General features: G+C 17.7%; 2 protein-coding genes across 2 annotated transcripts; both read left to right on the top strand.

Annotated features, from left to right (window-relative positions):
- Positions 1–157: 157 nt before the first annotated feature.
- PGSY75_1313900 (hypothetical protein) lies at positions 158–1,360 on the top strand (the record flags this gene model as incomplete). The annotated part of the gene is made up of 1 exon (XM_018787203.1): positions 158–1,360. The coding sequence occupies one exon, from the start codon at positions 158–160 to the stop codon at positions 1,358–1,360; it is 1,203 nt and encodes a 400-aa protein (XP_018639945.1).
- Positions 1,361–2,755: 1,395 nt separating this feature from the next.
- PGSY75_1313800 (putative membrane protein) lies at positions 2,756–13,152 on the top strand (the record flags this gene model as incomplete). Its single annotated transcript, XM_018787202.1, has 2 exons — positions 2,756–3,266; positions 3,422–13,152. 2 exons carry the CDS (start codon positions 2,756–2,758, stop codon positions 13,150–13,152), a joined length of 10,242 nt encoding a protein of 3,413 aa, XP_018639944.1.
- Positions 13,153–13,683: the final 531 nt, after the last annotated feature.

Here is a 13,683-nt window from a genome sequence, read left to right as displayed (position 1 = left end):
ATATATATATACATATGATGTTTATTAGAACTTAAGAAGGGACTATTATAGATAACATTATATATATATTTATATTTATTTATTTTATTATATTTTTAATTATTGTTTATTTATGTTTATATTTATTTAAATATTTATAGGATTTCAATTTTATCAAATGAGTTCGAAAATTTTTAATATTATATTAAAGGATGATGTAAAGAAATTAGAAAATTATATAAACAATGAAAATAATATTGACCTTAATGAATATAATAAAGAAGGGTTAAATATTTTATTATATGGGATTGAAAGAGGGTGCTCAGAATGTTGTTATTATTTAATAAATGAAAAGAATGTAAATATATTTTTAAAAGATAAAAAGACTTTTGAAAATGCATTAATGAAAAGTATGATTATTGGAAATAGCATGATAAATGTAAGTAGATTATTAATATCGAAAAATATTGATATAAATTCAAAAAATAAAAATGGGAAAACAAGTTTGCATTTGGCTAGTGAAAATAATTATATAAAAGGTATTGAATTATTACTAAAAAATAATGCTAATATTAATATATTAGATAATGAAAAAAATACACCTTTAATGATATCTATTAAAAGAAATAATGAAGAAGCAGCTATGTTATTAATTGATTCTAATGCTGATGCAAATATAAAAGATAAGGAGAGAAACACTGTTTTACATATTTGTGCTAAGGAACATTCTTCAAATATTGCTCAATATATTTTAGCAACAAATAAAATAAATATAGAAAATTGTTTAGATAATAATAATAATTCTCCTTTACATATTGCTGCAAGTGAAAATATAAAGACTTTATGTGATTTATTCTTAAAATATAAATTTGATCCTTCTCTTAAAAATAATAATAATGAAACTTATTCTGATATTTTAAAAAAGCATGAAATGCATGCCTTATTAAAAGAAGAAGAAAAAAGAAAAAATTATGAAGAAAAAGAAATAAGGAAAAGAAAGAATTATGAACAAAGCATGTTAAAAACAGATGTTTCCAATTTTCTAATCAAATATAATTTAAATGATTTAATTCCATTTTTTTATAAGAATAATTATATATATGTGGATGATGCTTTTGTAAATATAAATGAGATTACATTAAAAAAGATGAACCTAACAAAGGAACAAAGAAATCTTTTCTACGATTCTATAGATAAATATTATAAGGAAATACAAGAACAAGAAAACCAAAGAGATACAACACAGCAACTATTAATAGAAGAACAAAATCGAACTAAAAAATTAAAATTTGTCTCCTATATTGTGTCTTTAATATTTACTAGTATTTTTATATATAGTTTATTCGTGTCCATATACAAAAGAGGGAAAATATTTTTTTAAAAACAATTATGAAAAATTATATTTGTATAAAAAATTTTGTTTTTTATGGGTTTTTTTTTTTTTTTTTTTTTTTTTTTTTTACGTCAAAATATATATTTGTACCTTTTGCTATATTTGGTATTTATATATATTTTTTTATTTTAATTTTATTTTTTTTTCTTGTGCCTTTTTTAATTTTATATATTAAAAAAGAAAAAAAAAAATCGAAAATTTTTGTTTCATTTTTAATTATCAAATTTTGATATATATTTTTTTTTTTCACACTATTCTAAATATTAACATAAAATATATTGTCATTTAATATATAAAAAATATACGATAATAAATATTAATATATGGTTATTATATATATTTCGAAATTTTATATAAATTATATTATATATAATATATATACATATATATATATATATATATATATTATTTTTAAATCTATATATAAATCGTGACTTTGAAAAAAAAAAAAAAAATTGTTCTGTGTTTAGATTTATACTTTCCATTAATATTACACATTTGATATTTTAACTGTTGATATAAAATATAAATTTATTATTTATTTATTTACTTTTATTTTATTTTATTTTATTTTACTTTATTTTTTTTGAAAAATTATATAGAGGACAAAATTATAGATATAAAAAAGAAAAAAAAAAAAGAAATTAAACAAAATAAAATTAAATTAAAATATAAATTTTGAATAGTATAGTAATTTTATTTTAATTTTTATACTTAAAAAAATTTTGTATAGATTTCTTCATTCAATTGAGTAGATGCGTAATTTAAATGCATATTATATAAAATATATATAATATATTATATATATATATATATATATTTATATATATACTATACATAAGTTCTTTTTATTTTATTTTATATTATTTTTAGGAATATATAAAAAAACAAAAATTTAGATAAATATGTACATAAACAATTATTTAAGTTATCATATTTATTCTATAATTTGAAATATAATAAAAAAATATTATTATATATAGAAATTGACTGATATTTTATAAAATACTATTATTATTACATATTGTATACATATAAATATATATATATATTATATATATTATATTTATTTATTTTTTTTTTGTTGTATTTAAAAATAGTTATATGCCCATAAAAAGTATTTATTAATGTAAATAATTATATATAGATTTATTTTTATTTTTATATTTTTTTTAATATTATGTATTATTGGAATTCATTATAAAAGTGTAGAATAAAAATAAAGGAATAAAATATCCGAAAAGTATATATAATTATTTAATTATATACAAATATATATTAAAATATATAATTTTAAAAAAACATATTGTATATTGTTGTATATATTTTTTATATTTTAATGTACATTTATATTATTTTTAATTATTTGTTTTATGTTTGAAGATGATGATAGATCAAGATATAAAAATAAAAGATAAGGAAATGCTTAGGACATATAACTTATTAGAAAAGAATTATCATTTTATGTTAAAGGAATATGACAATTTATGTAGTATAAATATAATAAAAAATAATATAATAAATTTTCGAATAGTAAAAAACTTATTAACAATAAATAATTTAATAGATCAAGTTGATAAATCGTTATTGTTAAATATATTTGAAGAAAATGTAGATAATGATTTATTATTGGTATTATCAAAAAACAATTCGAATTTCATATTAAAATTATTAGCTATATTTTATATAAAACTTTGTAAACAGATAAAATTTAATATTACTAATCATTTTAATAGAATATTTGATATAAATAAAAATACCAGTAATACATCAAGTGAATTGAAAAATATCCCTGAAAATTTATTCAAGAATTCCATTATATTAATTTCGTTGATCTTATTTCATCTTCCCGTAAAATTATCTTATCACATCCCTTCCATAATAGACTATTCAAGTAATCAAAAAGGAAACATATACGTATATATATATATATATATATATATATATATGTGTATATTTTTATGTGTTTACTTTTATCTATTTATATGTAAATATTTGTTTATTTTATTTAATATTTTTTACGTATATTTTTCATTATTATCTTTATAGAAAAAATTCGAAAATCTGACAACCTCGAACTAAAATATTTTTATAAAAAGTGCATCAATTCTATAATAAAATACAGTAAACTAAATGTATCAGAGTGTGATAAAATTTTCAAATATTTAAAAAAAAGTTTAAATGATAAAGATTTCTTCATACAGTATATTGCATTGAAATGTTTATCAAATTTGTTTATTTTACATCCAGAATATTCTCTTTTAGAATATGAATACTTTATAAATCATATAATAGATAATATAAATATAAATAATTATGTGAGTGTAGTATATTTGAAATATGTTATAAGATTTGTTAGCATAATATTTTGCAATTGTGCAAATGTGAATTATTATAATAGTAAAGATAATGATGGAACTAACAAAAAACATATTGATGATACTTTTTTATTTAATTTAAATATTATGAAGAAAAAAAAAAAGAAATATTCTGATGATGATATTAGAGATGAAGATTATATTGATGAGAAAAAGAAATCATATAATGATAATAATAATAATCATAATAATAATTTAAAAAGTGATATCATTGAAAATAATTTTAATGATAATAACAATATTAATTATAATAATAATAACCATCGTCATATTAATAATAATGAAGAAATAAAAAAGAAACATTACTTTTTCTCGGATCTACTAAAAACAGCAACTGAAGAACTTGTGTCAAAAATTAGTAAAATAAAAACTGATGAAAAAGGAGGTGATGTAGAAAGTTATATGAAAGTAGAATGTATTGATGGTTTCGTTTTTCAAAATTATAATGAATATAATAAGAAAATATTAAGAAAAATGAAAAATGTTTTATTTATTTATAATTTTAATTCATTCTTAAATTATTTTAAAAGCATCTTATTAAATATATGTTCAGATGTTCATCATGATTATAATGAATTGAAAAAGTTACATTTTTTAAATATTTTAGAAAAATTTAATTATTATAAAAAAGAATCTCATCCCTTTTTAGATAAACATGATTATTCATCATTTGTGAATAAAAAGTCGTATGATAAAAAATTTGAATTTTTAAGAAACCCAGCGAATGCAAATATAATGAATTTGACCTACAATAAAGAAACAAATGATTATATTAATATAATATTAGAATATGAAAATAAATTAATGAGAGAAAAAGAATTCTGGTTATATAGTGAATTAGTACCATTAACTGTAGAAGATAAGAATGCTAACAAATTTTATACTACTTTAATAAGAAATACATTATTAAAAATTATATTTTTTGAATCATTTAAAAAATGTATTTTATTTTCAAAAAAGTTTAGTGCTAAATCAATTATTAAAATTATTGAGTTCTTTATATATATCCTAGATTTTTTATGCTCTACATGTGTAAAGAATAAGAATGTTGGAGGGGTCTTTTATACTGATAATATATCAAACAGTTTTGAGATAAAGTATTGTATATATTACTTTACTAAAATAATTAAGCAGTTAATTAAGCAGAGGAAAAAGGATACCTATACAGTTGTGAAGGAGAAAGAAAATAAGGCAAGATTTGAAGAAGCCAATAAGATGTATCCACCTCTTGAAGAAAATATAAATAAAAATAATGATATTAATAATGATGATAATATTGATGAAGATGATAATATGGATGATGATGATAATATGGACAATATTGATGATGAAGACAGTATTGATAATAGTGACAAGGTTGATAATGACAATGTTGATAATGACAATGTTGATAATGACAATGTTGATAATATTGATAATATTAATAATAATGACAATAAGGACGACAATGGTGATAATATTTGTGATGAAAAAAATAACATAATAGATAAAGATAAAATAGATAATGTTGATAATTCTAGTGATTCACATATATCAAATAATGTGCAAAATCATTCCTATTCATCTAGTGAATGTGAGGAAAACTTATCCAAACAAAATAGCCAACTTTCCAGCACAAATATTACAAACGATACGCATATAAAAGAAGGGGACGAAAAAAATGAACATATATATGAAAATGATTCGAAATCTAATAAAAAAAATATTAATGAATATACAGATAATAATAATAATAATAATAATAATATTAAAGATGTTAATAAAAGCAAAAAAAAAAAAAATGAACCAAATACTAAATCTTCAAATAGCAAAACAAAATACAATAATTTTTTTGGAGATTATAATTCATTTTTGGGTATGATGCCATTTTATAATAAAGATGAAAAAAAAGGAAACATAAATAAAGATGAAAAAAAAGGAAAAATAAATAAAGACGAGAAAAAAGGAAAAATAAATAAAGATGAAAAAAAAGGGAAGATAAATAAAGATGAAAAAAAAAGTAAAAAAATTAAGAAAAGTAAATCTAATAAAAGTAGTGATAAAAAATATGATAATATCAAATATGAAGAACCTAATAAAAATACATCTTTTGAAGAAAGACATATTAGAATATTTCTGGAAAACAATGTAAAGAAATATCTAAATCTAAATAATGATACCAATTTAGATATAAATGAAAAAAAAAAAAATGACATAATATTAAAAGCGTTAATAAACTTATATAATAAAGTTATAATGAATCATAATATAAATGTAGAGAAATATGAAAAATATGAACGCTTCCTGAAACTTATAATAAATAATATGAATGGTATATATATTGATATAGATTTATTAAAACATATCATACAATTATTTTTAAAAGTATATTTAAAATTTCCATGTTATATTTATAATTTAATAACATTATTAGTAAATTATATTACTATAATTAATGCAAATTTTATGACTTCATTAACATTAAATACATTTGACGATATAGAAAAACAAGTAAGTATATTAATTATAAGTTCTATATCATTAAATAAAATATTATATTTCTCTTTCCAACATTACAAAATATATCATTTAAATAATTTAATATATTGCATATTTGATATATGTAAATTATTTCTATCAAAAGTACAAACACATCCCTTAAAAACTATAAACGAATTAAGAAGAATAATATCTTTTTTCTTAATATATTCTATAGTCTTTTCAATAGTATACGAAGTTAAAAATAATGTATGTTATACATATCAAGATAATAAAATGTTGGCCATGATAGATCAAGGTGCAGATATAAATAAAAATATAGATATAAACATATCCTTTAATAATATGATTATTTATGAAAAGATGAAAAATTATTTTATTAATTATGAAATATTATATAATAATACACTTTTTAAATTAATACAAGATATACTTGATGTAATGATCAATGAAATTGATGAAGAAAAAATTCATTATTTCATATTGTCATATGAAGAACAGATGAGTAAGAAAAAAATGAATTCCTATAACTTTTTTATAGTAGACAATTTTTTTATTTTTATATATATATTAAAGAATATTTATGTTATGTTATCATCCCATATGTTAACATTTCTATTCTTTGATCATATATACAATATTGTAAGTACTCTATTCAATTTTTTTACAAAAATAAATGAAATAAGAATAAAATATAATAGTAAGATGAACAAGTCGTGTAGTAACAATAAACAGAACATAGCTGATAAGGGAAAAAATAATAATGAAAAGAATAATAATAATAATAATAATGAAAATAATTATCTTGATAATAATATTTATACTTTGGAAGATATAAAAAAACATAACCAGATAAAGAAAAAAATTTCAAGAGAACAAAAAAAACGTTCAAAAAAAAAAAAGACAGTTCCTAATTACTTCAAAAAAAAATCTAGCCATTTTTATTTTTACGAACATGGTTTCACACAAATATGTAGATCAATAAATATAGAAAATATTTTATTAATTTTTTTAATATATATAGTAAAAATATTTTATAGAATTAATAAATTTATTTTATTCATAAATAAATCATATCATACAAATGAGAATGAAAAAGTGAACCAACTCTCAATAAGTTATATCAAATCAGAAAATGAAAAAAAATGTAGTGAACTTAATTATAAAAATAATAATATTACGTTAGAGGAATGTAATAAGTATAAAATATATTTAAAAAAGGAAAATATACATAATAACATGAATAAATTATTTAACATATTAGAAGCTTTCACAAATGTAAATACAAATGATGAATTATATTTTGATTTTTTCATATCTGTTCTTATCAATTTTGTTAATAATAAAACTAATTTCGATGATTTGATAATAAATACGTTAATAAAAGAAAAATGTGTAACTAAGTCTAGAGAAAAATATTATTTAAAAAAAAAAAAAGCGGATCAAAATAAATATATATGGGGATATTCAAAAGAATTAGAAATATTACATATGTTAACTAATAATTATGATACATATTATGACATAGCATTGATCAGTTTTGTATATCTAATTGAATTATATTTAAAAAAGAAAAAAATAGAAAAAAATATGAAAAATAAAAAATATAAAAACACATATATTTATTTTAATAAAATTATGAAATATATTTATAGTTGGGATATAAATAAAAAGGAAAATAAAAATATATTAATATTATGTTTATACATATTAGATAATTTTTTTAACAAAAAATGTTTTTATAAAATTAACATGAAAGCAAAGTTTTTTAAAAGCATCATGCCACTGTTTAATTTATTAAGTGATAATTTTAATCAACAAGAATATTATCTGATAAATTTTTTCATCATAAAAATATTAACATATTTTATTGGATGCAATGAAAATATAGATACATATATATTTAGCTATATTATGAAATTATATGAAACCTATTCTTCTTATATTATTAAAGAAAAAAATACAGATTTATATATATTCATTTCAATATTAATAAAAAATGTAACATTGTCATATCATAAATTGAAATATACAAATTGTTTTAATAGAAAGAAATATCTTAAAAAAATTAAGAAAAAAAAATTAAATTATTTCCCAGGTTCTCATAATATAATTAGTAATAAATTAAGAAATGACCATTCTAATTTAGAAAATGTAGATAACGAAGAAAAAAGGATATGTTGGAAGTGTCAAGACAATGAAAAATATGATTATATAAATAATTCTCAGAAATATGATAGTCTCTTATTATCGATGGAATGTATAACTACATATTCAAATAATATATATGGTAGTGTGAATAAAAAAAAATTACCAAATAAGGAACACCATCAAATACATTCTAATGAACAAATTGTAGAATTAAATTCAAAGGATTTTAAAGGATGTACAACAAACAATAATTATAATAATAATAATAATAAATTAAATTTATCGCCACAAGCATATAAAAATAAAACAAAAGATGAAATACTCCATTTATTTGATCTTTATGTAGACATTCTAAAAGTAATTCCACACAATAAAGACATTTTCATAAGAGTTTTAAAAAATTTCAGTTCTATAATAAAAAGAATAAAAAATCATATTAATGTTGTACGGGTTGAAAAATGTTTAGATATTGTATATGCATATATATTAAAGAGAGAAAATGTTAACTCTTTTATCTTTAGACTTACACGAGGTAAATATATTATAAGATTATATAATAATATATTAAATATATTGAAGAGGATAAAACATGAAAATGGATATAAGAATAAAATGAAGAATAATTATAATATAAATCATCAACATCATCATAATAATCACAATCGTAATAATCATAATCATCATGAATATAATAATTATCAAAGTACAAATATCTCCAAAGAAATTGATAAGAAATTATTGTGTATATTAGAAATATTTTTAATTTCATATGAAAAAAAAATAAATCATAATCTTTTTAAGACATTCAATCTTTTATTCGATGTAATAGATATGATAGAATTAGAAAGGTATAAGTATATAATATCAACAATTATACAGAAGAGTATATTTTTTGGAAATATTAGAATATTAGAATGTTCAATTAAATGTTTATATAAATTGTTTAGAAAAAATGTGATTATACCTTTACATGAGAATTTTGATTACTACCTTTTAATAATTCATAATTTTTATAATAATAATAAAAAAATATATAATAATATAATAGCTTTATTAAAATGGAGAATATGTATATATGGAGTTTTTAATATAAATCAATGGGTTAAATTATTTGAAAATGTTTTAAGTGTAAAAAATATTTTTATATATGACATAATCAAATTTAAATCGAAGGGAACGTTTTCTAAGTTTGATTGTAAGAATAGTGGAAAGAAACATTATGATCAAAATTATATGAAGGAAAATAACTTATTAACAAATGATACAGGATATGTTGAAAATAATAATAATAATATTAATAATAATGATTTTAATAATAAATGTAATAATAATAATAGTAATAATAATAATAATAGTAGTAGTAGTAGTACATGTTGTGGGTTTACCTTTTATACGTCTTTGTTTGATGAACATTATAATTTTAATATTCATATAAATTTAAATAAAGAAAAAATTGCACAAAATAGTTGTATGAAAAATAATAAGTCAAAATATTTTTTTAACCTTTTTAAAATGAGGAAAAATGATATTATCTTTTCTGACAACACTAAATATTTAGTTATGAGTTTGTTGTACTTTTTTTTGAATAGAATAAGTGTATCGTCTCATATTTATGTTCATAATGATTCATATTTCTCTAATTATATGAAAAAAGTCTTGAGAGATCGTACTATTTTAAAAGTAGAACGAAAATTGGCTAGTAACAAATCTGGAAGTGTAAAGAAAATTGATAATCTTAATATAAAAGATAAACAACATAGTAATACATTTAATAATAATAATTTATATAGTAGTTTAAATTCAGAAGAGATGGATAAAAATTATCATCATAGCAATGAAAATGTTATACAAAAAATAAATTATATAGAACTAATTTTAATAGATAATAGTAATATTAATGATTATAATAATGAATATAATAAGAATATTCTAATAGATGAAACAAATTTTACAAAAATTAATTTGGATTTTATATTAGATAATTGTACGTTATATACAAATTTCGAATTGTTATTAAAAATAATTTTAAATAATATAAATTATGGAATAAAACATTATAGGTTATCAAGGTTAGCTATAAAAATATTGATTGTATATTTAAATATATTTAAGTCTTCAAAAATTATAATCGATGAATTTTCATCCACAAGTAATGAAATAAAATTACTTACGAATTATGAAATAAACATATTTACCTCTTTAAAGATGTATTATGAGTCATTTAATTTTATGTATTTAAATAATAAAAAAGATAATTCACCATCTCATAATAATAATAATAATAATAGTAGTAGTAATTTTAATATTAATATTAATAATTACCCTTCAGGTAACCAAAATAATAATAATGATCAGAATGATAATCATAATAGTAGTAATATTATTATTACAAATAATATTGATGGAAAAAAAAAAGATCAGATACAATTTTCACATTTTTTTCTATACCCACTTATGGACATATATAATTTATTTCTATTCTTAAATGATATAAAATTATGTAACTCACATAATAAATTTGTGGAATATTTTTTCTATTTTGCAATAAAAGAACCAAATGAATATCGTAAGAAAAAACAACTTACAGATATGCAACATTCTGAAAATAATAAATTAAATCATAATAAAAATCTTCATATGAATAAAACAAATAATATATATAATAATGTTAATGATCTAGAAGAAGTGGAAGATAAAGAACATTTTTTAAATAGCTCATCATTATTTTTCTCAGAATTTGACTCTTGTGTATATTTTCTTTTTACATATAAATCTTTCTGTTATTATATAATAAATAATGAGAAATGTCAAAATAACCTATCTCAATATAATTTAAAGTTTATTGTAAGAAATATAAATTATATATTATTTGATTCTATAATATTATATTTATGGTCATTTGATTATAATGAACAAAATGATAATAAAGATTTATTAAATTATAATCATCATATGCATAAATTCTTTACTTGTGTAAATGAAAAATCAAGATCTTTATCTATTTTTTATTTTAACGCCTTTCCTGTATTTATACAATTTTTAAATATTATCAAATCATATGTTATATTAAATAAAAGAAATTATTTACTTTTTAAAATATTTATTTCTTTTCTATGTTATCATATAAGGCAATATCATGATATGTTGAAAGAAGAAACCAAAGAAATATATTTGAAATTTATTTATAATTATTTAATTCTTATTGAATTTTCATATGACCATGACATAGAACAAACAGAAGAACAAAAAAGCCAAACAAACGATAGGATCAATCAAAATGAGATTAAAAATAACGATTGTGAAAATGATGAAAATAGCCACAATGAAAAAGACCTTAATATTTGTTCTAAATCTACAATTAATAATACACCGAATAAAAATAAAAAACTAAAATTTTTTAAAATTGTGTTAGATTATATATTAAGCTATTTAGTAAATTTTATAAATATTAAGAATGTTGCAAATGTATTGGAAGTGATGCAAATAGCTCATGAGAATTTATTCACAAAGGAGGCAAATGAAATAGATGATAATATGTTATGTAATATGTTCACATTAAATATTTATATTATTGATAAATTCTTAAATAATAATTATAAAAATGAAAAAGATGTAATAATACATTTATTATGGAAATCATTTTTAAATTCATTTATCCTTTTAGAAAAAATGAATGATTTAGAAATCAAAGAAAATATAAAGAACTTATTAATATATTTATTTTTAAAAAAAATGAATATGTTAAATGACGAAAAATTATCAAGTAAATTACTTAAATATGCCTTCCAGTATTCATCTATATATGATTTGAATAATTATTTAAAACAAATGAAAAATGAAGAAAAAGAACAAATAATAACTATTCTTTTTACAAAAGATTTATGTAAGCTAAAATTATTTTATATTAAAATAATTGTATTTATACATTATGTTAATATTTGTGAGAATACATTAGATCCAGATACTCAGAGTTATTTTAGTCAAGAAATTCTGCAAATATTTATAAATTTTACAAGAAAGTTGAAGACAATATATCTATATAATAATGACATCCATATAAAACATGAAGACAAAAATTTAAGAAGACAAATGATTAATTCTTCTATAAATATTATACAAAATATATTTACATTAATAAAAGAAAAAGATGAATCCCTTATATTTTATTTTTTCTATAATTTGATGAATCAAGAAAATATGCTCATACCTTTAATTACTACAAAGATATCAATGAAAGATTCTTTTGAATATTATACGTTTTTATCAGCACACTCTTATTTAGAAGACATTGTTTGTTATTCTATTAAAATAGTAGGTATATTTTTTGAAACATTTTTACATAAGATGGATTTATTAAAAAAAGTGTTCATCGCCTTTGTTACTTATATTTATAAAATGATTTCATTATGTGATAAAGGTAATATTACAATAACAAAAAGTTTCTTAGTATATCCACAAGAAAAAGAAGAAAGAAAAATAACCAAGTTCTTAAAAGAGACAGATTATTGTTCTACATATATATTTGATAATCCTGACAAGTTTGAAATAATAAGCAATAATAATATGACCATATATTTTAAAGAAGTAATAGAAATTTTTAGAAATATGGCATTTAAAAATTCTAATATCTTTAAAGAAATGATACTTCATATAGGTGCCGAAGAAAAAATATTGATATATACCTTAATGAAGGAATCGATAGATACAGAAAAAAAAAATGAGGAACAAAATGAAGAGAATACTGAAAAATTGGATTTCAGTTTTGTAAATTGAGAAAAAAAAAAATAATTATATATATATATATATATATATATATATATTTATTTATTTATTTATATATATATATATATATATATATATATATATATTTATTTATTTATTTATATTTAAAAGAAATACAAAGAATACATAAAAAATGTATATTTTTTTGTTTCAATTATGTCTATAATAAAATATTTATATATTATATAATTATTATTTTAATTAATTTTGTTTATTGTTTTATTGTTTGGTATCTATTCTTTGTTATTTATTTTTTTACTACTTTTATATTATTTTATTTGTTTTATTTGTATTATAAATTAATATTGTCATTATATTTTTTTACTCATGTTTTTTTAATGTATCTTTGGTAACTTGAACATATTTTAAAAATAACAACTCTTTTATATTGTTTTAAATATATGTGATATTTTATATCTCTGTTGATTTATGTTATATAATTATATTCTAATGATGTCAAAAAAAAATTTTACTCATCATAATAATAAACAAAATAATAAGTGAACATTTAAAAAAACTTTG

This window comes from Plasmodium gaboni, chromosome 13, assembly GCF_001602025.1.
Source record: "Plasmodium gaboni strain SY75 chromosome 13, whole genome shotgun sequence".
Taxonomy (NCBI): Eukaryota; Apicomplexa; class Aconoidasida; order Haemosporida; family Plasmodiidae; genus Plasmodium; species Plasmodium gaboni.
The sequence above is the reverse complement of the archived record's forward strand: the minus strand, read 5'-3'. Positions and strand labels throughout refer to the sequence as shown.